The sequence below is a fragment of the Lepidochelys olivacea genome (assembly GCF_965140295.1).
Source record: "Lepidochelys olivacea isolate rLepOli2 genome assembly, chromosome: 2".
NCBI lineage: Eukaryota > Metazoa > Chordata > Testudines > Cheloniidae > Lepidochelys > Lepidochelys olivacea.
In genome coordinates this window covers 176611214-176634661 of record NC_140412.1, presented here as the reverse complement: position 1 = coordinate 176634661, position 23448 = coordinate 176611214, and the positions used below count along the sequence as shown (strand labels likewise).

Below are 23448 nucleotides of genomic sequence, written 5' to 3'. Positions count from 1 at the left end.
TATTGTTACAGTTTAGAAGGATTGTCTCTGAAGAATCAAGTTAAACTCTAGTCAGACCAGTCTATGGCACTGACAGCCTCCTTCAAACCATGTCTTTCCCATGATATTTGCAAGACTTCCATTGAGAGACTAAATGCTGTTGCATTTTACACTGTAGAAAAGTCTAACTCTGAGTTGGCTTACCATGGGTTCAGAGTTGCCACCTGTCCCTCTTTTCCCCTGCAGGATTTGTTTCTTGTCCCACTGAGTGGTTGTCATATCCTGACTTCAGTAGAGGTTTTCTGCTCTTTTTTTAAAGAGCAAAATTCAGTGATGCAAGATTTTATTGACTTGAAGTGAAAGTAAATACATTGGGTCACGAACTTAGAATCAAACATCACAACATTGCTGTACTGCTTTTATTTTAATCCAGAGTTGATGGATAGGCTTAGGCTGAAGTTTTCTCTCCCTCTCCCCTGTACCCCATCCCCTTTATGCTGGATAAAAGATCCAGAGTAGTTTAAAGAGGCTTCCTTATTTTATATTGGTGTTTGGTTGATAAACTTAATCTCTGGTTGTGGGGATGTTTGTGGGGAGGGGAATTGTGAATGGAGAAGCACGTGGAAAAAGGAGAAAATGTAGGGAAGAAGGAAGAGAACCCAATCTGCGGAGGCGGGGGGAGAAGGGAGTAAGAAATGAAAACCTAGGAAAAGATGCACCATTTATCTGTAAGAAAGAAATGAGAAAACAGAGTGAAGTCAGGAAGGAAAAAGTTTAAGAAATGTTCTACATGCAGCACCGTCCTTCATCCGCTGTTTATCTGCTTCTCCTGTCAGTGCTTTGGCACCTTCTTCTATTCATGAAATGCTGTCCCCCAAAACCACTAGCAAAATTACTGCAGTCTTCAGAACAGTGGTGTAACTCCATTCCTGCTATGCCTACCATAAAGTGTCTAATGCAGTGGCTAGGCAAGTGGCCTGTTATAAATGAAAATTAATCAGTCTCTTAGAATGATCAAATAACTGCATGAAACTAGAGTTCTTCTTAGATAAAGGTAAAGCATTATACACATGTTGTAATTATCCCCAAAAACAAGCATTAAACTCAAGTTCACAATTAAGGTTAAACTTAAAAAAAATTCAAAAATGTTAAATTTGAGGCTATGAAGTCGAAATAAATTTAATCTGGGACTATAAATACTATTATACACAAATACTCGTAATTATTTAGTAATGGCATGGCATCACTACAGGGTAGAATTAAGGTATATAGGTACCCTACCTGCATTTCCATTCTTTTAAGCATAACCTTAACTCTGAATTTCTTGAGTTGGTAATGTTTGTTTACCTTTGAGTGAGTGATACGTAATCCACTTTATTGCCAGTTCAGTGTAGTCTTTATCTAGGAATATCCTTGTTTTTCCTTTTGAATATTAAAAACTTCATAGATGAATGTGAATCAAGACCCCCATAGAATGTTTACCTGTGATATTTGTAATTATTTGAAGATATATAGTAACAAAATTTCAATCTTCTTTGAATTTTTAGGGCCAGATTCACCAGTACATTTTGCTTTACTTTGCTGAAACAATGCAAAGTGACCAGAATATACTGACCTCCATGTTCCCCTCCAGGCTCTAATTTGTACTTTGCTCAGGATTCACTGTCTTCTCTGAGATAGCTTGGCTTATCTCTGTTTTGAAAGTGGGCATCTTTGCTTTGCATATTTTTAGCTTCACTCCCATTGAGCACAATAAAAGAGGGCACTTCATGGTCTTCTCTGTAGATGAATGTTATTCTTCAACCCCGTCAAAGTAATTTTCAGTTACAAAAAATGGCATATTAATAACTATTTAATCCCTAATCTTCAAATGTAACCAATGTACAAGATTTCAGAGTTGTAACCATAGGGAAATTTTGAAGAGTCTGTATTATTCTGTTAAGACCCTTTGGGGCAAAGCAATGGTCTGACAGGGTGCTTAATTTATTAAAAGGACCCATTTTGAAATTTTTGGCTCAATTAATAAACTAATTTCCCTGTCAACACTCAAACTTCTTTTGGAATTCAAGTGTTATAAGTTTGGGGAGGATAAGCTTTATTCTTCACAGATAACAGTGGTTGAATCCTTGCTTTAAGTGCAAAATTCAACTTAACCTGAACTATGGAACCATGACAGGCGCTGTCATAATATATAACAATGAAGGCAAACTACATATTATGTCCTTGGCTTATCTACATTACCATATATTCCTAATGCTATTACGCATCTTTTGCCCCACTCTGCGTTGTAAGCTATGCCCATCAGTTGCATCCTGTCGTTATTCATATTGTAAACTTAGAGGCGGGGACTTAAAAAAAAGAAAAAATTTACTTTGTCTAGTGCACATTACAGTGGGTCCCCAATCCTAATTGGGGCCTTTGAGTGTTACTCTGTGTGTGTGTGAATTAATTCTTGATTTTTAAAAAAAATATTTTATATAAGTCAATTGATATTTCAATAAGAATTAGATTATCTTGAGCAGTATAACTGTCCTGTTTGTAAAAAGCAATGGATGTCATTGAAGAGTAAACTTATTTTGGCAACTATACCTCACTTAATAAAATCCTGATGACTCTTCTTATGAGGCTTACAGTTTTCATGAAACATTGCCAGTAAAACTTCTCTCACTTAAATATTGCTTTCTCTGTTTTCCGTTTCATATAACAACTAAGTTGCCCACTGTGAGGTGTGTCTAAGGGTATGTCTACACTGCAGTCAGAAGTGTGGCTATCTCAGTAGCTCTCAACCACACCAGACTAGCCCTTTTAGGAGTTTGATTTGTCTTGCATATCCCAGAGTTTCACTTCACAATATTTATATTCCATAAGCTAGCAACAAAATCAGACCTAGAAATACAAAAGTTTCACAGCAATTACTTACTTTCTCATTTTTACCATACAGTTATAAAATGAGTCAATTGGAATATAAATGTACTTACATTTCAGTGTATAGTATCTATAGCAGTATAAAGAAGTCATTGTCTGTATGAAATTTTAGTTTGCACTGACTTTGCTAGTGCTTTTTATGTATCCTGTTGTAAAACTAGGCAATATTTAGATGAGTCGATGTACTTCATCGAAGATCTCTGCGTACCCCTCATTGAGAACCACTGAGCTATAGCCTATATAACCCTGCTGAGCTAGCTTTTTTTCTAGCTGGCTTGAATAACCATGGCAATAAGACCATGACAGCATGGGCTGTGCAGCTCGTATGGGACCCTGGGTATGTACCTGAGTGGCTAGCCCATTCTATTGTGCTGCTGCAGCTTCCCTGTTGTCATTTGACCTGGCTATTTCAAAGCTAGCTTGTGTACATCTACACATGTTGCAGCCACACCTCTGATTGCCATGGCATGGAGATCAGTATATATGCACATTTGTTTTTTTCAATACAAATTAGTACAGAACAAACCAGAATTATAAAACATGCTCCTGTACAGAGCCATAAACTTCAGCGTGACAACCTAGTGCCACTTGGTGAGAGAATTTACTACTGATATATGCAGTGAACATGATCTGTGTATTGCCTTCTTTGTGCCAACTCACTTTTGCAAGAATGGAGGAATTTATTAAAGCTATTACAGTATTTAAAACTTCCTAAAGTGTCCTAAAAATGTAGCAGGCATAACTGGCCTGACCATTTTTAAACATGCTTGCATAATACTTTACTTTCCTACCCAATAACGTAGCATCATAGAAGATTAGGGTTGGAAGAGAGCTCAAGAGGTCCTCTAGTCCAACCCCCTGCTCAAAGCAGGACCAACACCAACTAAATCATCCCAGCTTTGGCTTTGTCAAGCCGGCCTTAAAAACCTCTAAGGATGGAGATTCCACCATCTCCCTAGGAAACCCATTACAGTGCTTCACCACCCTCCTAGTGAAATAGTTTTTCCTAATATCCAACCTAGACCTTCCCCACTGCAGCTTGAGACCATTGTTCCTTGCTCTGTCATCTGCCACCACTGAGAACAGCCTAACTACATCCTCTTTAGAACCCCACTTCAGGTAGTTGAAGGCTGCTATCAAATCCCTCCTCACTTTTCTCTTCCACAGACTAAATAATCCCAGTTCCCTCAGCCTCTCCTCATAAGTCATGTGCTCCAGCCCCTGATAATTTTTGTTGCCCTCCGCTGGACTCTCTCCAATTTGTCCACATCCTTTCTGTAGTGGGGGGCCCAAAACTGGACACAATACTCCAGATGTGGCCTCACCAGTGCCGAACAGAGGGGAATAATCGCTTCCCTCGACCTGCTGGCAGTGCTCCTACTAATACAGCCCAATATACCGTTAGCCTTCTTGGCAACAAGAGCACACTGCTGATTCATATCCAACTTCCCATTCACTGAAATCCCTCGGTCCTTTTCTGCAGAGCTGCCGCTTAGCCAGTCAGTCCCCAGCCTGTAGCAGTGTATGGGATTCTTCCATCGTAAGTGTGGGACTCTGCACTTGTCCTTGTTGAACCTCATCAGATTTCTTTTGGCCCAATCCTCCAATTTGTCTAGGTCACTCTGGACCCTATCCCTACCCTCCAGTATATCTACCGCTCCCCCAAGCTTAATGTCATCCGCGAACTTGCTGAGGGTGCAATCCATCCCATCATCCAGATCATTAATAAAGATGTTGAACAAAACCGGCACCTGGACAGACCCCTGGTGCTCTCCGCTTGATATGGGCTGCCAACTAGACATCGAGCTGTTGAGCCCAACGATCTAGCCAGCTTTCTATCCACCTTAAAGTCCATTCATCCAATCCATACTTCTTTTAACTTGCTGGCATAAATACTGTGCGAGACCGTATCAAAAGCTTTGCTAAAGTCAATATATATCACGTCCACCGCTTTCCCCATATCCACAGAGCCAGTTATCTCATCATAGAAGGCAATCAGGTTCGTCAGGCATGACTTGCCTTTGGAGAATCCATGTTGACTGTTCCTGATCACCTTCCTCTCCTCCAAGTGATTCAAAATGGATTCCTTGAGGACCTGCTCCATGATTTTTCCATGGACTGAGGTGAGGCTGACTGGTCTATAGTTCCCCGGATTCTCTTTCCCTTTTTTAAAGATGGGTACTATATTTGCCTTTTTCCAATCGTCTGGGACCTCCCATAATCACCACGAGTTTTCAAAGATAATGGCCAATGGCTCTGCAATCACATCAGCAAACTTCCTTAGTACCCTCAGATGCATTAGATCTGGCTCCATGGACTTGTGTATGTCCAGCTTTTCTAAATAGTCAACTTGTTCTTTCACTACTGAGAGCTACTCTCCTCCTTCCCATATTATGCTGCCCAGTGCAGCAGTCTGGGAGCTGACCTTGTCTGTGAAGACACAGATAAAAAAACGATTGAGTACTTCAGCTTTTTCCACATCATCTGTTACTAGGTTGCCTCCCCCATTCAGTAAGGGTCCCACGCTTTCCCTGACCTTTTTCTTGTTGCTAACATACCTGTAGAAACTCTTCTTGTTACCCTTTACATCCCTTGCTAGCTGCAACTCTAATTGTGCTTTGGCCTTCCTGATTACATGCCTGCATGCTCGAGCAATGTTTTTATAGTCCTCCCATGTCATCTGTCCAAGTTTCCGCTTCTTGTAAGCTTCCTTTTTGCATTTAAGCTCACTGAAGATTTCTGTTAAGCCAAGCTGGTCGCCTGCCATATTTGCTATTTTTTCTGCACATCAGGATGGTTGTTCCTGTGCCCTCAATAAGGCTTCTTTAAAATTCAGCCAGCTCTCCTGGACTCCTTTCCCCCTCATATTAGCCTCCCAGGGGATCCTGCCCATCTGTTCTCTGAGAAAGTCAAAGTCTGCTTTTCTGAAGTCCAGGGTCCGTATTCTGCTGCTCTCCTTTCTTCCTTTTGTCAGGATCTTGAACTCTATCATCTCATGGTCACTGCTGCCCAGATTGCCACCCACTTCTACTTCCCCTACCAGTTCTTCCCTGTTTGTGAGCAGCAAGTCAAGAGGAGCACGGCCCCTAGTTGGTTCCTCCAGCACTTGCACCAGGAAGTTGTCTCCAACACTCTTCCAAAAACTTCCTGGATTGTCTGTGCACCGCTGTGTTGCTCTCCCAGCAGATGTCAGGGTGATTGAAGTCCCCCATGAGGACCAGGGCCTGTAATCTGGAAACTTCTGTTAGTTGTCCGAAGAAAGCCTCGTGTACCTCATCCTCCTAACATTTGTCCGCCACGACCATACCACAGTACAGAATTAGCCTGAAGATTTTGGAGAGGGTTAATGTGCAGATTCTAGAACCACCAGCAGTTGGTTGGCTGATGCTTGCTTCTTTCTGTTCCTTCCCAATTCACAGATTGATCTGGGGGCAGAGGTGAAAGTAAGCCAGTATGCTCCGGTACGGTGTATCAGCAAGAGCCGGTGCACCGTACCGGGGCAGCCTGGCTTCCCCAGGGGGGCAATTTAAAGGGCCTGCGGCTCCCAGCAGTGGCTGAAGCCCCAGGCCCTTTAAATTGCTTCCAGAGCCCCGCTGCTGGAGCCCTGGGGTAGTGGCTGCGGGGCTCCAGTGGCTATTTAAAGGGCCCAGGGCTCCCCTGCTTCTACTGCCCCGGCCCTTTAAATAGCCACCGGAGCCCAGCCACTGCTATTCCAGGGCTCTGGGGGCTATTTAAAGGACTGGGGGGCAGTAGAAGCAGGGGAGCCCCGGGCCCTTTAAACAGCCCCCGGAGCTCCGAGCTGCTACTGCTACCCCGGTGGGGGAGGGGAGAGGGCACTTACCTTACAGGGTGGGCTGGGGCTGGCTCTGACCCCCTCAGCTCCACCCCTTCCAGGGGCCAGAGCTGGCCCCAGCGTACCGGTAAGTCACTCGACTTACTTTCACCCCTGTCTGGAGGGTCTTCCAGAAATATAGGAACCTGTGACTGAGTGGATTTCATGGGACCCAAAGATCAACCAGATGGGGACTGTGAATAATGTGATCTTTTGGAAATATCAGTGACAAACATAAGTCAATCTTTGCAAGGAAAAGAGGAAAAACTTATGAAAACGAGTATTCCTGACATACTTATTTCATCAAAACCCTGAAGATCCATAGTCTTGGTCTCCATGGTCCCCTAAGCCTGACTTTGGTAGTACTCAGAAAATATTTTACCATGGAACTTCTTTAATGATTACAAACATAATTTTGAAGGATGACAGACAAGGAATTCATTACTACAGGAGAAAAGGAGTACTTGTGGCTCCTTAGAGACTAACCAATTTATTTGAGCATGAGCTTTCGTGAGCTACAGCTCACTTCATCGGATGCATACCGTGGAAACTGCAGCAGACTTTATATATACACAGAGAATATGAAACAATACCTCCTCCCACCCCACTGTCCTGCTGGTAATAGCTTATCTAAAGTGATCATCAGGTGGGCCATTTCCAGCACAAATCCAGGTTTTCTCACCCTCCACCCCCCCACACAAATTCACTCTCCTGCTGGTGATAGCCCATCCAAAGTGACAACTCTTTACAGAGTTTAAAGAGTTGTCACTTTGGATGGGCTATCACCAGCAGGAGAGTGAATTTGTGTGGGGGGGTGGAGGGTGAGAGAACCTGGATTTGTGCTGGAAATGGCCCACCTGATGATCACTTTAGATAAGCTATTACCAGCAGGACAGTGGGGTGGGAGGAGGTATTGTTTCATATTCTCTGTGTATATATAAAGTCTGCTGCAGTTTCCACGGTATGCATCCGATGAAGTGAGCTGTAGCTCACGAAAGCTTATGCTCAAATAAATTGGTTAGTCTCTAAGGTGCCACAAGTACTCCTTTTCTTTTTGCGAATACAGACTAACACGGCTGTTACTCTGAAACCTGTCATTACTACAGGAGAAAACACACGTTTATGCAAGGTTAGCATTTGACTTACATGTTGATTCTTAAAGTAAACAGTCCAAGTGCCTGAAAAATTTAACACTTTATGTTCTTGTAGATAGTAAATTTAAATGTTCTAAAATAAAATGTTTTTTAGTTCTAATAGCAAAAGCAGAATTGAGGTCGGTCAGTCACAATAGATAAAATCGCTGTATCTCAGAACAGACTGTCTGAAATAACTAACATGCTTTTTTATATCTTTAGAGTTGAAGACACTGAAATAAAAAGTCAGTGTCTTCTAATAAATTAGAGCTCCACAGTAATAAAAGCAAGTAAGTGATGGCAAAAATATTGATGGAGTCTCCACATATAGATGGTGTTAAACTGTAGGTACTGGTGTATTTTTAGAAATATCCTAGTCTGAGAATGGCAGATGTTTGATTTCTCAGCCATACAGATACCATCCTACTGTTGGAGTCTTATTTTCCAGTGTAAGTCCTTGACTAATGGAGTCTTAAAAAAAAAAAAAAAAAAAAAAGTGCTTTTTTTTTAAATGTGCTGAAAAATGCATCCTCTTTATTTTTGTGCTCAAAACAAAACTGCACTCCTACAATACTATAGTCAAGTATAGATTTGAGTGCTTAAAAAGCCTGGTCATTTCTTTGATTCTTTTGTTTTTCAGCCCCAGAATATTCTGCTAACTAGTGAATCTCCTTTGGGAGACATTAAGATAGTTGATTTTGGCCTTTCCAGAATACTGAAAAGCAGTGAAGAGCTAAGAGAAATTATGGGAACTCCTGAATATGTGGGTAAGTACAGTAGAACCTCAGAGTTGCAAACACCAGAGTTACAAACTTACCAGTCAACCACACACCTCATTTGGAACTAGAAATACGCAATCAGACAGCAGCAGAGACAGAAAAAAAGGAAATACATTACAGTAACTGTGGTAAATGTAAACTACTAAAAAAATAGTTTAAAAAAATTGACATAGTAAGGAAACTGTTCCTGTGCTTGTTTCATTTAAATTAAGATGGTTAAAAGCAGCATTTTTCTTCTGCATAGTAAAGCTTCAAAGCTCTATTAAGTCAATGTTCAGTTGTAAACTTTTGAAAGAACAACCATAATGTTTTGTTCAGAGTTACGAACAACCTCAATTCCTGAGCTGTTCATAACTCTGAGCTGCTTCTTTGGATTTGATGTTGTCTGGAAGTAATATTTACAAAAGAAAGGAAAAACCTTCAACTTTAGACAATCATAATCCTATAAATTACTCTGTAACAATACAAAAGATGAATGCCTTTACCATTTATACAGATCCAAATGCTAGAAGATAGTGTTTCTGTATGGCATCATTAGACATTAATAGAAGTCCAGTACAAATACAGGATCATAAGAAAAATCTTAATACATTAAATTATAGCTTTAAAGTGAAATAACTGGAGCCACTAACACCCTTGCCCTTAGCATTTTAAAAACTATAACTTATTTGGCAGGAACTTATGTTCTGTGAGTGAAAAACATTTGTCTGCTTTGTTTGCAATCTATAGTATGAGCTGGTCCCTGAGTTTTCTGCAGTGCTGTGGAAATGGGGAGACAATTAACATCTGGCTGTAGAACGAATATCCTTCTGGGAAAATGGCTTTTCTGCCATGTTCAGTAGTGAGATCCGCACTGCTATTGGTAGCACATTCATTAATGCTCTGTTAACTGATCCTGGGCCTGGGCGGTGGAACCAAAATGTGGATTTTTATTGCTGTTCACTCTAAATTCTAAAATTTTTAGAGCTGTTCACTCAGAGTGCTTGCCAAACTGACATGATAGGAGATAGCTTTGTAAAAGTCTTCCCTTTCCACAGGAGTGGAGCTAGCAATGACCACTCACATTCTGAATCATTTTACTTGCTAGTAGGAAAGATTAGCCAGTCTTAGGTATTCAGAATCCTATAATTTGATTTTTACTTTTTTAAATCTGTTACAGATTTTTAAATTTAACTTGGTCCAGATTTTCTTTCAAATGTTCTTGTCATATTTCAGATTATGCAAGATGGGCTGCATTGTTAAGTCTTCGAAATTTCCTTTTTGCATTGTAATATTGGCTTGTAAAGTATGACTTTGCATATAAATGAGTAAATATAGATTTCTATTTGTTCAAAATAGAACTAGAACTTACCTTATGCTTTTTTTTCATAATAGCACCTGAAATTCTGAGTTATGACCCAATCAGTACAGCAACAGACATGTGGTAAGTGTAGCCTTTAATATTTACAACTTTTACGAAATTGAACTTAGTTTTTTTTACTTTACTCTTTTTTTTTCTTTCTTTTTTTTAATTTAGGAGCATTGGAGTACTAGCATATGTCATGCTAACAGGGATATCGCCTTTCTTAGGAGATGATAAACAAGAAACATTCTTAAATATAGCACAAATGAACATAAATTACTCAGAGGAAGATTTTGACCTTATATCAGAGTCTGCTGTGGATTTCATCAAAACCCTTTTGGTTAAGAAACCTGAGTAAGTTCAGTAAAAAGTAGGCTGTTCCAGAGACTAAATGAGTTCAAAATACTGCTACCAGCTAAAGCATTATCTGAGTCATTCATAGACTAGAGATGGTGTAAATGTCCTGCAGTAGAACATTAATTTGCACTTCATTATGTATAACCACGTTTTGTCTACAAAAAGGCACATTTCCCATTTCTCATAAATGAATGCTGTAATGAGTCTTGTATTGCTAAGCCTTCATTATTTATTACAAAATACACTATACTTGGCAAAAACTAAATAAAGTAAAATGTGTAGTGTAGTATCTTTGCTCTTTTGCAAAGTTAGTGAGTTTGCAGTTAACTTCCGAGCCTGTGTGGTTTAGTGACGTGTTTTGCTGTCTTTTGTTGGACTGACTGTTAGTCAAATATATTGTTACTTGTGAACTGAGCAGATTTGACCTGGTTGCCATTGGAAGGCAAATATGAAGCCCCACAATGCTGCTTCTGTTCTGAAAAGTATCTGTCACACTTTATGTATTCTTCCCGTTGGCTCAGCAACTGTCTGCATAGTTCCCTCGGACAAACAACAGCAAGGATGCAAGTATTTCACAGCTTGGTATAAATCGTTATGTGTATAATTAGACTGCTTCTCTCTGTTTTATATTTCATTGGATTTGATAGCAAGGTATATAAAACAAATAGACTAGAGGATGTAAAACCCTCAGCTATTTTACTGGGCGGCTCTTGCTCCTGATTTTTTTCTTTACAATTGGTGGATATTAGCACAGTTTTGTAAGTCCGTTCCATAACTGATCTGTCAGTCCTATTTAATGCAAAGTCATATCCCTAGAAAAAGCTGTTTAATCTTTCTAGTTCTTATCCGAGGTCTCGCGTTTAGTGTTCCTCTTTTGACACGCCTTCTGACATTCTTTTGAATGAGCCTTCTTTTCTCCATAGGGAACGAGCAACAGCTGAAGAATGTCTGCAACACCCATGGCTAGCACCAAGTGATGTTCCAGCCCCTGTGTGCAGCATGAAGAGTACAGCCGATGAGGTAAATACTGTCATCCAAAAAGATGGAGATTCTGCCTCTGAAAATTCTACAGATGCTGAGAAAACTGAAGGAGAGGAATCAATAGTGACAGAGGAACTAATTGTAGTGGCTTCGTATACACTGGGACAGTGTAGGCAGTCAGAAAAAGAAAAAATAACTGAGCAGAAAGCCATTTCAAAACGGTTTAAATTTGAAGAACCATTGCTGCAAGAAATACCAGGAGAATTCATTTACTGAACTGTATGGGACTTTGTAGCTGTAACTTAAAGGGAATCGTTCCTCCAAAAAAAAAGTTCATGTCCAAGTGAATCTCGCATTGATGTGCAACCAACTTTCTAGGTAAAAAGGAAAACGTTGATGAAAGGCAGCTAAGAAAACTGTGCCAAGCTTTTAACTTCATAGGATGCTTAAACAAGACTTCCAAGATGGCTGACAGGAGTGCAACAGCAATTATGGCTTACTTTCTGAGTTCATATTGTTCTTGATATTTGATTTATTCAGACTTTGTCTTCAGATAGTAGGGAATACTTACTAGCTGTTCATGTTCTGGAGAAGCTGATGGTATGAGGAGTTTCATCAATGACAGAAGAAATGCTAAAAGACTCATTTTTTTATTAATTTGCCATTAGATGTAAATGCACAGGGCCAGATTTGCCTGTGACATTCCTTTTTTTACATTGATATAACCCAGTGATTTCAGTGGCTAACTTCTGATTATTAAGAATGGTGTGAGAAGAGTGAGGCCAACTGAATCTACACAATTTTTTTTTTTTTAAATTATGAATTTTGGAGTTGGGGTTCTTCTGGAAGAGTCATTGTGACTACTTCTCATTCCTCTAATTACCATCTGTGGAGGAGAGAAAGTCCGTAAACTCAGTTGTGTGACCCCATAAGCTGAGGAAGGAACACTCCATTACCTGAATAGAATAAATTGAGGTCTGAGAAGCATCTATCCTTCAGATACAGGGTAAGGTAGTAAATCTATGACTGGACAAAGAGTAGGATTGGGCAGCTGTATCGATGTGACACAGTTGTTAGTGAGGATGGTCCCTCTTTAGGATAATTTAGGGACCAACTTGGCAGCAAACTTCTGGCAGGCTCTGTGACATACAGATGCCAGGACCTCAGATTGAGCCCTTAATTTTCTGAGATGTTTCAATATCAGTGTAGTTCCAAAGTTCCATTTTTTGTGTAATTGAAGTTTACTGCTATTATCTCATGTACTGTTAACTGTTCAACTATTTATTTTGTTTCCCCATGTTGTTCACAATTCCTTGATAATAAATCCTTTATAAAGTTTGCTTGCTGTGACACCACAAATAGGAACTCTCCTAAATTAGATTCTTCATTTCCACAATACTCCAATTTTTTTTCTACTCTCATACAACACAAACCAGAATGTGCTTACCATTTAATTCTTTGGTACTACCAACCCGAGGTTCCCAGTACTAAGTGCTAATGTCGAAAATTCTGTCTTCACACAAGAGATAAATGGTAGTTTACTAATAAGCACAAATAGGTTTCATTACAAATGTTTGTATGAGGTAGCTGTTAATATGGTTGTAATAAAGCAGGGAAGAGATGTTACATACATAAAGAAGAAAACGGCATGAAAAGCAGTGTGACCTAGAGTGAGAAGCTGTGTGTATCTTTCCTTCAGGGCTCCGAGCCAGCAGTTTGTCTGATTGCTTTCAGCAGAAGCCACATCAGGAAAATTGCATCTATAAACTACTATATTCCATCATACTTAGCTTGCTTTGTCCCTGTTGAATTATAATCTGAATATTCATGTAGATTGGGCAGCATCTCAGTCTGTGAAGACCTTTCATATAATGTACAGTAGTTGTGTACTCAAAACTGATCTGAACTGAATAACTCATACATATTATAACAGTCAGGTGATTGATTTATTTGAAGCATTTAGAGTTGTACATTTGTTACATTAAGATTACTCCTCCTGCAAACAATACCCATCAAGCTTTTATATCATTAGAGTTAAGTTTTCAAGCAAGATTTTGGATAGCTATGGAAAAACTAATAAAAACAAAGTTCTAACAAAGGAAGGTTACTTGTGTCCTAGCCTACATTCTAGATTTGTCTTTCTTTTAGCTATGGAAATGACCAACAGTGGTTAGATTATGGCACGTTATTTGGTGAACTCAGTGCTTGATCCCTACCAAACATTGTTGCATGGATTCAGGAGTTGAAGTCCTCTCACAGTATTTTCTGTCCTTATACTTGGATCACGTGACCAAAGCAGCTGCGTTGGTCAGGATGTGTCAACTTTCAAAACTCACATCAAGCACAACTAAAATGACAATTTCTCACCCACACCCATAGTGTCCAGGGAAATTTTAATTATTTTTTTACACTTCCTTGACTAACACAAACTGAACAGTAAGAATTAGATGTCTGAACATGTGCTTATACTCTAAATCTACACTGTCTAAAATAGAAGTTACTGAAGAGGGAACATCTGATTTTGCCATGTTCGGATATCTGAATACCAACTAACAGTTTGTAATTTCAGTTCATGGTATTTCATTACATAATCATTTGATGCAGGACCCTTAAATCTATTTTAATTCCTGTGTGTAACTATACAATGGGCTGGTTAATAGCGAAGTTTCAGTAATACAGGTCAAGTGGAGAGATTGAGCTGCATATCTTTTGTCCTAGGCCTTTTAGTTTCTATTGTATGATAGTGAACTTGAAAACATATTTAAACTAAATGAGTTATGTTTGTTACAAGGCCAGCTTCCTTTGAATTGGCTGCTCTGAGATTTCCAATGTGCTGCATTTTTTGTTAACTTTTTGTGCCTTAAGGTGGATTTGTACAATACTTTTTAAAATCATTCTGAATTTGTATAAATGTATGTAAAAGTTTTGGTTTGTAAGTTATAAATAAAGCATGTTAAGTTGGTCTATATAATGGAAAAAATAAAGTTTCTATTAATGTATTATTGAAGTGCTGTGAGCCAGTTCCACACACAGCAGAAGCTTTCACAGTTATTTCTATTCCATTATAAATATGTACAGCTGTAACTGCAGTATTACTATTGCTAAGGCATAGAAAGGATCTATTCAGATTATTTGGTATTAATGGTGTGTATTTCAGAGACTCACTATGATAAGGTACAAATCTAAAAAAAACTAAGCACTGTTTCAGGTCTGTAAAATGGAATGGGGAAACCAGTTCCAGTCCAAAGAATCAACTTATTTTTACAGATCAGTGATGTGTTCTCATGCTAAGTATTTCAGCAGCTTCCTAGGGGCACAGGTACCATGGTGATATCTGAATAAATTTTGTAGCATACCAACCATTGGGCTGCCTGGAGGGATCTGTCAGAAGAACGTGGTGGAAAACAAATAGCTTAGTTGACTTTTAGAAATTTAGATAATGCTTAGCAATTGTAGGTCTCTGGTATTAGAGGGTTGCATTGATATTCTGGTCTGCCATATAGTAAGTACTGTGTATGCTATATAATAAACAGTAAGAGGTAATAGTGGCATAAAGGAACTGGAGCATGGCTGGAATAAACCAGAGAGAGCACATAGTAGTGTTAGTTGGGTTCGAGACCAGACTTCAGAGATACAGAGCTATGTCTCTACTTGTCTTCTGTAATTACAGCATTTGGACAGAATTATATCCATTAACTACAGGAAAGACCTAATTAGATAATCATCTTCTGCTGGCCAGTGAAGAGTGTTATACTAAAATCTGATAAGTCCAGGCATCTTAAACTACTAGCTCTTGGCATACTGTCACCTTCCAACCAAGGGTCCCAACGCTCTATTAACATAAGTGAATTTTAGCTTCTTCATAACCCATGAGTCAAGTGAGCCTTGCACCCATTATACAGATAGGGAAAAAGAGACTGAAGTGAATTGCCCATTCTCTCATAAAGACACTGACAGAATTGGAAGTAGAACCTAGACTGTGTAACTCATAGGTGCAGGAACCAGGGGTGCTGCTGGACACCCTGGCTTGAAGTGATTTCCATGATATACAGGGTTTACAGTTTGGTTCAATGGCTCTCAGCACCCTGGCCTCACTCCCAGTCCTGTGTCTTAGTGTCAAGATTTTTTCCAGTGACTTAGCCAAAGAGGCACCTATTAGGAGTATGTACTGCTCCTTTAAGAGCAAAGCACACACTAGGAAGAACCAGTTGGACACAGTCAAGTTAGCTTTGCCAGATATCTAGCTAGGAGCACATGACTCTTCTTTGTCTTCTGTAACTCTTGTTTTAGTTTGAATAAAGCCTTACTTTTAAGAGTCCAGACTCTGCCTCCTACTTATGAATCCACAAAACAATTCATGGTACCAGAGTGAGGAGACAGAAAGGACTGTGGTGAAGGAATAAAGGGATCATTTTGGAGATGGAGTAACTAAAAGCTCCCCAGGAAGTGACGCCGTCAATGGAGCAGATTCTGGAAGACAGTCAAACAGAGTTTTGATACCTATGAATGCAAGCAGCTGGCTTTGGTAAGAAAGAAGATCAGCAGAATATAGCAGTCTTCTCAGACCACTGCAGAACTTGAGGCAATGGATGTCTTTAGCAGCATGCAACTAAGTCAGGCAGAGAAAGCAAGTTACAACACAATTGTGCAGAAATATGAAGAGTACTGCATACCTTGAAAATGAAACATTGTAAATGTGTAAGTTTTACCTTAGAAGACAAAAGAAAGGAGAGTCCTTTGAAGAATCCCTAACAGTGCTGAAGCTAATGAGCCAAACCTGCAACTATGGACAGCTGACATTCAATTATAAGGGATCAAATTGTAATAGGAATCTCAGATCCAAAGCTGCAAAAAAAAAAACTATATTGGAAAATGTGACTTTGGATAAAGCATTAATACTGTACCAGGGTGGCAGAAATTGCTCTGAACAATACGAATAATGGAAGAAAAACAGGACACTGCCACTCTGGATAGAGTGATGAGAGGGAAAACAAGCTGACAAGCAGTAAGTTACTAGACAAAAAACAAGCAGGGAAAAAGCAAAGCAATATAGTTTGCAAGGGGTAGCTTCAAGGATTGCACAAGATGTGAACACAAGCACAGACCTAAACAATGCCCAGATTTTGGTGAACAGTGCTATATTTGTGGGAAATACAATCATTTTACCAAAGTCTGCAACTAGAATCAACAAGTGCAGAAGAGGAAGCAAAGCATTGATGATGAGCAGTAATGCTGACAGCAGAACAGAAAAGCAGTTCTATCTAGGAGCTGTATCTGAAGGGAAAGGAACAGGTGAATGCACAACTTCTTTAGAGACTAATGGGATTCTTAACCTATAAACTGGACACTGGTGCTCAGGTAACTGTTTCAGATTTTTAGTATTAAAAGGTTGAATGAAGAAAATAGGGAACATAGTGAGCAAACAGGTTAAACTGAAAGCTTATAATGGGGAACTTGTTCCTACTAGAGGTATGTGTATACTAGAAGGGAAGGTAAAAAAAATCAAATAGAATTGCTAAACTTTGATATAGTTATAATGGAATAAAGCACCTATAGTGGGTTTAAAAATATGCCAAGCCCTTCAGCTAATACAAAGGACCTACGGGGTAGAGGAGATAAGGGACTGTCCAGAGCATTTGATATAACTGAAGCAGCAACCTGGGGAGACAGAACTAGTGCATGTCAACTTGATAAAAAATTGTCCTATCTCAGAAAAGATGTGGAATGAATTCACTGAGGCTACAGCTAATGATGAGACTTTACAGAGGGTTATTAGGGCTGTTATTGCAGGGGTGACCAGGATATTACATACCAAGTCCACATTTCCAGTTCAAAGCAGAACTGTCTGCTGATGGCATATTATTTAGAGAGAATAGTAGTGCTTAAGTTGTTACAAGCTGGCATGCTCACATGTGGGTATGGAGAAATGTAAACAAAGAGCCAGAGAGATACTGTACTGACTATAAATGAAAAGTCAGAGAGAACTGTAAGGGTGTGAAACGTCAAAAATATCAACAAACAGAGCAGTCTGCTTATTCACCTAGTGCAAGGACTGAAGTGGTGCCTTGTAGAGTTAATAAATGGTGCAGAGCACCTGAAAGATTCATTGAGCACAGCTAACAAAGTTGAGTGTGTTATGGTATTTGTAAAGAAACAGTTGGTATATATGTTACATTGTTTGGAATTGCTTTTGCTGGAAAGGGGAGGTGTTAGGAGTGTGTGCTGGGCCTTTATCAGCAGAGCACATGCTAGGAAGAACCAGCGGGAAGCATTCAGCTTCACCAGATATACAGCTAGGAATACATGGCTCTCCTTTTGTCTTATGTAACACTGTTTTAGTTCTAATAAAGCCTTACTTCCTAGAGTCCAGACTGTGCTGCCTCCTTATGAATCCACAAGACACCACAGCGCCCAGGGCTGTTTGTGGAAGACTATTCTGCAGTTTAAAAGGACACTGTCAAATTAAATTGCTCTTCTGTCAATTTTCTTATTTCCTAGTATTTCAAATAATGCAAGGAAAAGTACAGGAAAATGCTGCTTGTTTGAGAGGGCTGTCAGTGTAGCTTGTTTCCTGTGTTGTGTGGGGTTCTCACAGAGCAGCACCAAGAGCAAAGCATTTTTTTAAAATGATATATTGAAAACACACAGGGGCAGGGGAACCCAAAACTACTTAAAAAAAACCACACTAAAGTTGTTCATTCTTGTGCTTTCTTTTAGAAGCAGGATTACAAAAGCTACCTCATTTACTACCATGATTTTGATTCCGTGCTGACAATCTCTCTCACACCCTCAAAGCTGTGTATGGTGGTGATGTCTATACATAGCTACCTCACAATCTTAGAGTTGCCTCTCCATGCACAGTGATGGTACAGCCTCAGTTTCACCATGAGACCTAGTGGCTGATAATCACATCTGAATGAAAGATTGGGGCTTGGAGGGGAAGGCAATATGGTACAAGAACAGGTTTCTGTTTAAACGCCCTCTCTCCAAGCATCCCTTGCACAACGTCAGTCACCTCACAAACAGTACAGCAGAATCACACTAAGATTTTGCTTGTCTGAAATAGGCATCTGTAATAGTTTGTATCATTCCTTTGTATGTACTACTCGGTGTGCATCATTTCTCTTTTCCATTTGCAACAGTATTCTTCAGATGGTGTGTTCAGCACTATGAGAAAATTGTCGCTTATGGATGTTAGAGAACTTTGCAATACAGTACTTACAAATGTTACTGACCTAGGGATTAACAATATGTAATTAAAAAAATTCTCACTCTGTTAGTGTCTGCTAAGCCTAGAAACATTTAGCTACCCTATTTAGGACCATTATTTCAGAACTGTATTGAATTACAAAAATCCCTGAAGTTGTAGGGTGAAATAACTGGAAAAAGTCAAGTTCAAAATATTAAGGGTTGGTGAATTGTGTATAAAATGCATTTAAGACACATCAATCTATAACATCTAAGATATATTGGATCAGACCTAAACTCCACCTAGTTCAATATCCTATCTCCAATAGTGGCTCATAGCAGATGCTTCAGAAAAAGCTATAGCTAAATGAATGATAATTTGCTCCCTCCATTAGCTCTAATCGTGATTGCTAATAATTAGATTGGTTTAAACCCTGAGGTTTAATTGACTTTCCAGACTTTGTTAGCAATAATAATCATGCTCACACCCTATATACATATCCATCCCTTTTTGAACCTTATTAAGTTCTTGGTCTCAATGAATTTGTGTGGCTATGAGTTCCACAGTCCAACTATGCATTGGGGGTAGAAGGGAAGTACTTCCTTTTCTGTTTCGAAGTTGACACTTTTTCACTGCATTTACTATTCCTGTGTGGTAAGACTGCTGCAGCCACACACCAAAGTAACATTTTGATAATGTTCTATTTCTATAAGATGCTACATGCTACTCAAGAGGAAAAGAAAACTATAAGGAGGTTAAATAATAAATGACTAGAAGAAACACTGAGGATTTTATGATAGGTAAGAAACAAGATGAAGCTCCATAATCATTTACTTACTACAGTCTACCCTAGTAAAATGGGGGGGAGGGATAACTTTTATTCCTTTTAAAGGAATGCTTCCCTATGGGTTTGGGAAACCATGCTGGTAACGAGTCAATTGTCTGCTTGTTTGAGATGTTGTGATTATAGCAGATTTGGTCATCCTGCCTTTTGGTCTTTGCACCTTTGACCCTCCCATGCCCCAGTGATTTGCTCCAGGAATGCTGTCTCAGCACTCTAGCTACAGCCTTTCACAAGAGACACCTGCATCCCTCTTCTGATTTAGATTACAGCTCCCCTCCAATTCACTATATTTAACCTAGCAGGTCTGACTAATATCCTGCCTCCTGATCTTTGCTCTCTCTCCAAAGGCTAGGACCAGGGAATACCAGCAGTTATAAGTGACCAAACAGCTTTTTCAAAGCAGAGTACATTTATTTAAGGACAAAAGCACATACAGAAAACACAAAAGAATAAAACCTTTTCAACATACCAGAAGTTGTTTTTCTTCTCGGGGGAGGTTGGCTGGTTCAAGTCCTTCCAATGCTTCAGCAGGGTATGGCCTTCCTTGGACAAAAGGTCATGTCTGTTGTTGAATCAAAACGATTGCCCCTCTGTCAGGTTAAACTTAGCCTTCTATACCAAAAGCCCTTTTGTCTTCTTGGGCCTATGGTTCCTGCCTGAATCAGGAGCTGTTTACAATGCCAGGGACGCCAGTAATTATCCACTATTTTTTATTCCTAGAGGAGCTGTGGTAACTCTCCCCCATGGAGTAGAATTAGAAAACAATGCCTAGCCCCCAACAATCCATAATGTTAATACAATAGTTCCCAAAGATATTGCATGTTGACTGCAAAATCTTTCATGGTACGACCAGAAGTTTTTCTTGTGTGGATTATTTTGTTGCAGTTTTCCTGACTAGTAGTTCCTTGGTGGGGGGAGGAGAGCACCTGTCTGCTTTGTGAGCAAGTGCTGGCACAACGTAAGAAACCCTACTGAACCGTTGGGACATCTACTTAGTGGTTTGCTTCTGTCTAGCAAATCTCCAGCTGAAACTGAATTGGCATACTTGGTGGACCAAATGCCATGGCCTTTTTATAACAACTGCTTTGATATTTAAACAAAGCTGATTCGTTTCACTCAGAATATATTAAATAGGGAAAAAAGCAGTTTGCTGACAGATTTATAAGGAAGAAGCTGAATTAAGATTTTGAAAACCAGCCTGATTCTCTCCTGTCTGACACCCTGTGCAAAGTGGTGTAAACATGTTACCAGAGCCACTTTGCATAGGTGAAAAGGACTACAGAAGAGGTACAAAGCAGTGCAGCACTGGACTCCAACTGGTGATGGCAGTTTAAGGAGGCTATGAAGAACAGAAGAGCCATAACTAGCTTATGAGTGATATTAACATTGTGCCTTAGACCTAACCTGTGACTGGTACCTCATTATACAAACAGTAAGAGGCAGTCCTTGCCTTGAAGAGCATACAAGATAAAGAGCCAAGAGACAAAGGGTGGAAAACAGCATGATTAGCCCCATTTAACACATGGGGAACTAAGTCAGATATTAAGTGACTTGCCCCATATCACACAGGAAGTCTGTTGAAAAGTTTGGAATTGAACACAGATCTCCTGCATTTCACTCTCATGTCTTAGCTACAAGAATGCCATTCCTCTTTGAGAGATGTGGGCCTGAAAAGGCACCCATGTTATATTAGTTAGCATTTATATGGTGTTATATGTGATCAAAGTACTGTATAGACCTCATGACAACACTGTAACCCACTAACCTGCCTCTGTTCTATGACTGCAGACATTAATTGCCCCCTTCATCTTAAATGGTCTCTTGCAATGAGCTATTCCTTAGGCTTAACAATCTGTTCCACCTTCTATTTAGCTATGACAAGCTGATTATCTTTCCCAGACTTGAAGAGCTCTGTTAGCTCAAAAGCTTGTCTCTCTCACCAACAGAAGTTGGTCCAATAAAAGAAAGTACTTCACCTATCTAATTTCTCAAATCCTGGGCCAACATGGCTACAACAACACTGCAAATATTAACTAGACAATCATCCATGTCCTAGTCAAGCAAACAAATATGGATATAAATATTTTATCATCCTAGCAAATTATAGTTACAAAGAGACCATAAATATTAATACAATTGCTTCTAAATAAAAATCATCTTGTCTTGATCATCAGGCTGTTTGTCTTGCTACCTCCCTCCTGCAAGGCTTATAGATTCTCTACGATGGAAGTTAGTAAGATCCTGCACTGGCATGAGGAAAAAACCCCTAGAGAATAAACTCATCTTAGTAGAACTGATGGGAAAGGGAGTCTAGCATTTTGCAAGACAGTGTAAGATGAGGAGTTGGTTACTTTTGAACTGTACGGGTGGCAAAGAGTGGATTTTATTTTACCAGACTAGTGATTCTGTTGCTTCTAAATGCACTGTTAAAAGACTGGGTTAGAAATAAAAACTAGTCGGTGGCCAAGGCCTGGATTAGGTTTGTTTAGCAATTGCCAACGCAATATAGTTACGATGCATGAATTATTTAACAAAATGAAGTAGCAAACCTAGGATTTCTGCTTCAGATTCTCTTACTTCACTCTAAGGAAAGCCCAAAGGAGGGGGTGTCATGCAGGAGCCTTTACTGAGGTTATCTTGTCTTTTAGCAGCTGCTAGTTGTTTCAAGACTTTTCCCCAGTTCTTTTGGCTTCCTCCTAATGCACCAGTGTCCCTCTCTAAATTAGCAGCTGTGGGATGGGCTGTGCCTAATGGAAGCCATATGTAGGAATCAACTGATTGGATAGCTCAGTGGTTTGAGCAGGCCAATCCTTGAGGGGGCCATTTAGGGATCTGGGGCAAAAATTGGGGATTGGTCCTGCTTTGAGCAGGGGGTTGGACTAGATGACCTCCTGAGGTCCCTTCCAACCCTGATATTCTATGATTCTATGATAAGAAGTCAGGTTCCCCCCACCCCCCCCTTTTTTCCCCCTCCTCTCCAGTACATGCAGGGGAGAGGAAGCTACTGCTATGACCCTATTCTGCCTCTTTCAAGATCAGCAGGTATGCAAGTTTATGTATATTGATAGGTTTGTAATGGGGGAAAAACCAAAAGTAGGGCTTTTAAACATAACTGAGACACAGCCTAGTTTGCTCCCAATTGTTACACTGCAGTTACTTGCCAGTACTTACAGTGTCCCTAAGGCAATCTCCATTCCCAGGCTTTTAAAAATATGATTTAGAGGAAATAGGGGGTGTGAAGGAATAATACATAAGGCATTGGCTGTTGACAGCCCTTAAACGAACGTATATTCATTTATCAGACAAGATAGAGGGGACCATTCAAATTAAAGCGAAGCATTACCAGAATCTTACAGGGAAATAAAGGGAACTTTGTTTGTTTTAGGGAAGCAGGGTTCCTAGAAACAAAGGTGGTAAAAATTCCTAGTTTGTCCTCAAAATCTGTGTGAGAGCCCTTCCTCCAGGATCCTGGATAACAAGGTGGAACCCAGGCACCAGGGTGTTAACCTGTTCTAATCCAAGAACAAATAATGGCTCTCTATTAGCTACAGCTGGAACATAGTGTACATCTTGTCACCTTCTTTAAAAAGAAAATTTAAAGGCGATGGGATGATCACAGTGAAGATCTAAAGTACTTAAGCCTGGGATTTTCAAAGGGGCCTACGGAAGTTCATTGACCAGCTCTCAGTGATTTAACTTCCTAAGGCTCCTCTTGAAAATTCCAGCATGAATGAGCAGAGAATGGTGATAGAAAAGAGTGGAACTGTTCTGTGTATAAGTACAGGGCATAACATGAAGTTATACATGGAAATAGAGAGGAACAGTGTAGAATGGGGTTCAGACTGGAGCTTGGTTTCCTAACCCATTTCATTCTAAGAAGACTTCAGTACCCCTTGTATCTGTGGCTATGAAAGGGTCAACTGACAGAAAGAGAGGCTGGCTCAACTGTTTCAAAATCGCAGTATGACCTTTGGATGGCAATATTTAAATTCTCACATAGTTCTTCAGAGTTTAGACTAGGAGGGATTGTTTTGACTCATTCACTATCACCACTAGTCCTACTGCGTGTCTCAGAAGTGCCTGTCTT

The 23448-nt window shown here is 39.8% G+C and overlaps 1 protein-coding gene across 1 annotated transcript in view; it reads left to right on the top strand.

Moving 5' to 3' along the window:
• STK17A (serine/threonine kinase 17a) overlaps positions 1-14312 on the top strand; it is a 62616-nt gene extending 48304 nt beyond the window's left edge. The window contains exons 4-7 of the mRNA XM_084620032.1: positions 8510-8636; positions 10023-10071; positions 10165-10344; positions 11271-14312. Coding sequence (XP_084476158.1) covers positions 8510-8636; positions 10023-10071; positions 10165-10344; positions 11271-11604 — 690 coding nt within the window. The 3' untranslated portion in view covers positions 11605-14312. The remainder of the gene's footprint in view (positions 1-8509; positions 8637-10022; positions 10072-10164; positions 10345-11270) is intronic.
• Positions 14313-23448: the final 9136 nt, after the last annotated feature.